The 2,655-nt window shown below is 40.2% G+C and overlaps 1 protein-coding gene across 1 annotated transcript; it reads right to left on the reverse strand.

The window, feature by feature from the left end:
• LOC147001067 (olfactory receptor 2W1-like) lies at nt 1-1,804 on the reverse strand. The gene is made up of 2 exons (XM_085830796.1): nt 1,793-1,804; nt 1-957 (listed from the first exon to the last, which is right to left on the reverse strand). The coding sequence occupies exons 1-2, from the start codon at nt 1,802-1,804 to the stop codon at nt 1-3; spliced, it is 969 nt and encodes a 322-aa protein (XP_085686922.1).
• Between the last annotated feature and the right edge of the window lie 851 nt (nt 1,805-2,655).

Below are 2,655 nucleotides of genomic sequence, written 5' to 3' on the forward strand. Positions count from 1 at the left end.
CTAGTTTCTCCTTACTTTGGCAAATCTGTGGTAAAACCTCATGAGTTTTTTCAGTGCATCTTTCATGTCTCTGTTCCTTAGGGTGTAAATGAGGGGGTTGAGACTTGGAGTGATAATGGTGTAAAAGAGGGTGAGGAACTTGCCCTGGTCCTTAGAGGCCCTGTTACCGGGTTGTAGATACATGTAGATGATAGTTCCATAGAATATGGAGACCACAGTGAGATGAGATCCACAGGTATTCATTGCTTTTTGTTGCCCTGCCTTTGACTTCATGTTGAGCACAGTTCTGGCTATGTAACCATAGGAAATAAGAATAAGGATGAGAGGTGTAAGGACAATGACAATGCCTAGAGCAAAAACAGACAATTCAACTGTTGTCGTGTCTACACAAGCTATCCTGACCATGGCTGGTAACTCACACAGGAAGTGGTCCAGGATGTTGTGTCCACATCGAGGCAAATTCACAGTGAGTGTGCATAATATAAGAGAACAGGCCAAACTAATACCCCAGACCATGACTATCATCTTGATACACAGACGTGGATTCATGATTACAAAGTAATGCAAGGGCTTACAAATAGCTGTGAAACGATCATAGGACATGACAGCTAGGAGCAGGCACTCAATGGAGCCCAGCCACATATACACATAGAGCTGAACAATACAGCCCACAGAGCTAATGGTCTTTTCGGGTCCCCACAAGTTAACCAGCATCTGAGGGACAATGCTTGTTGTGAAACACAAATCCAGGAAAGATAAATTCCTGAGGAAAAAGTACATCGGTGTATGGAGATGGGGATCCAGGAGGGATGCAAGAATTATAGCAGTGTTACCCACCAGGGTAATAATGTAAAAGAAGGTGACAACTCCAGAGAGGATCATTTCCAGGTGAGGGTGGTCAGAGAATCCAAGCAGGATAAAAACATGCAAAGTACTGTAATTGCTTGGGTCCATAGTCTTTCAGTGTTTATAATCTACAGTAAGAGGAGTAGGAGAGGGAGATAGAGCGAAAGTAGTGGGCAGGATGACAAGGAGAACAAGAAATAAATTGTTAGCCTATGGAAGTAACTGGTAAGATACAGAATTAGCTGCAGTGGAAGAAGTTAGGTTAATAATTGAAAGAATTAATGTATACAAGTTGCCCATTATACTCAACTTCTCTTGTACCTGTTGAACATTCTTTAAATGTAAATGAGTTTAATACTTGACTTTCTTTTATTTTAGGAGACCTTGGAAAGAGGTCTCTTATATCTGGATCTGGAAGTCTCCATGTGCATATTTGAAAGTTTGGAAATGATAGGATTGTAAAAGTAACTTGACCCTTTGGTTTCTTGAAAAAGTAGTTAGAGCATAGTGGAGATACTTTCCTATTTGGTTAGTGAAGTCCTGTATAAAATTTATTGATTTTTGTTGAAGTCAGATTGAAAGTAAAAGTGTTCTTCATCCTTCTCTTTCTGTTTCTCAGAGAGCTTTTGGTGCTCAGTTCATTGTGTAAGTGACCTAGAAGCTTTCCCAGGCTTGTCTATCTTTTCATCTGTCCAGTCTTTCTTCTTAATAAGTCTGATAAGTTTGAATAGAAAAGTATACTTTATATATTCCACTTTAAAAAATTTCAGCCACTGTCACCCTCATGGAAACTATTATGATACCTTGTCTAAATTTTTGTGTTTTGCCATCACACTTTCACCGGGTTCACCAAGGTCTTCTCTCTAATGTGCTTAACACGCATCAGCTGGTTTCAGAAGTAATAACATTTTAGAAGATTATTTTATACACCTGCATGCTATGGTACTTGTGTAAACATTGTTATTCATATCCTACATGCCAATTTTCACATGCACTGTCTTCTCCTTTTTTTTTTTTTTTTTTTTTTTTTTTTTTGGTTTTTCGAGACAGGGTTTCTCTGTGTAGCCCTGGCTGTCCTGGAACTCACTTTATAGACCAGGCTGGCCTCGAACTCAGAAATCCGCCTGCCTCTGCCTCCCGAGTGCTGGGATTAAAGGCGTGCGCCACCACGCCCGGCTGTCTTCTCCTTTTTCAAGTATCTCAAAGGTCATTGCCATGTAAAGCTCTGCATGTTCTTTTTGGAAAAAAATTTTTTTTTAGTGTATCTTTTAATACTCAGCGTCGCTAACAGGCTCACCTTAGAACTCAAACATCATTTCTCTTCCATTGATTATGTATGCAGAACTCTTTAAGTCTGCCAATAGACACGGAGCTAAGAACTTGTGTTCAAGAGTTTGAATCACAGATATTGACTGTGTGACACCTGCAAATTGCACAAAGTCCTCTTCTTGGGGTAAGCCAGGAAGGGGAGCTTGGGGTACCTGTTGTTTTAATAACCTTTTTCTCCCCTTGGTAGGCAATGTGTACTTATTGTTATGACCATTGTTGAGCTGAAGTGTTGGTTGCTTCAGCTGATCATGAATTACTCGCTCTCTTTCATGTGTACTTTCTGACCTTACTGTCAGTGACTTCTCTGGCTTTGTTCTCAGTCTGAATTGCTAGTATAAATGCATAAACCTCAAAGTAGAACTCAGACACTGTTCTCTGAATGTGATGCTCTAACCATCCACTTCTGTGCTCCGTAGCCTGGTGTGTTTTGAATCAACCTTCTTGTTATATATTTAGAGTCCCCATTCAATAGCGCTTGCT

This window comes from Mus caroli, unplaced genomic scaffold, assembly GCF_978045245.1.
Source record: "Mus caroli unplaced genomic scaffold, Mus_caroli_1 scaffold_15, whole genome shotgun sequence".
NCBI classification, from domain to species: domain Eukaryota; kingdom Metazoa; phylum Chordata; class Mammalia; order Rodentia; family Muridae; genus Mus; species Mus caroli.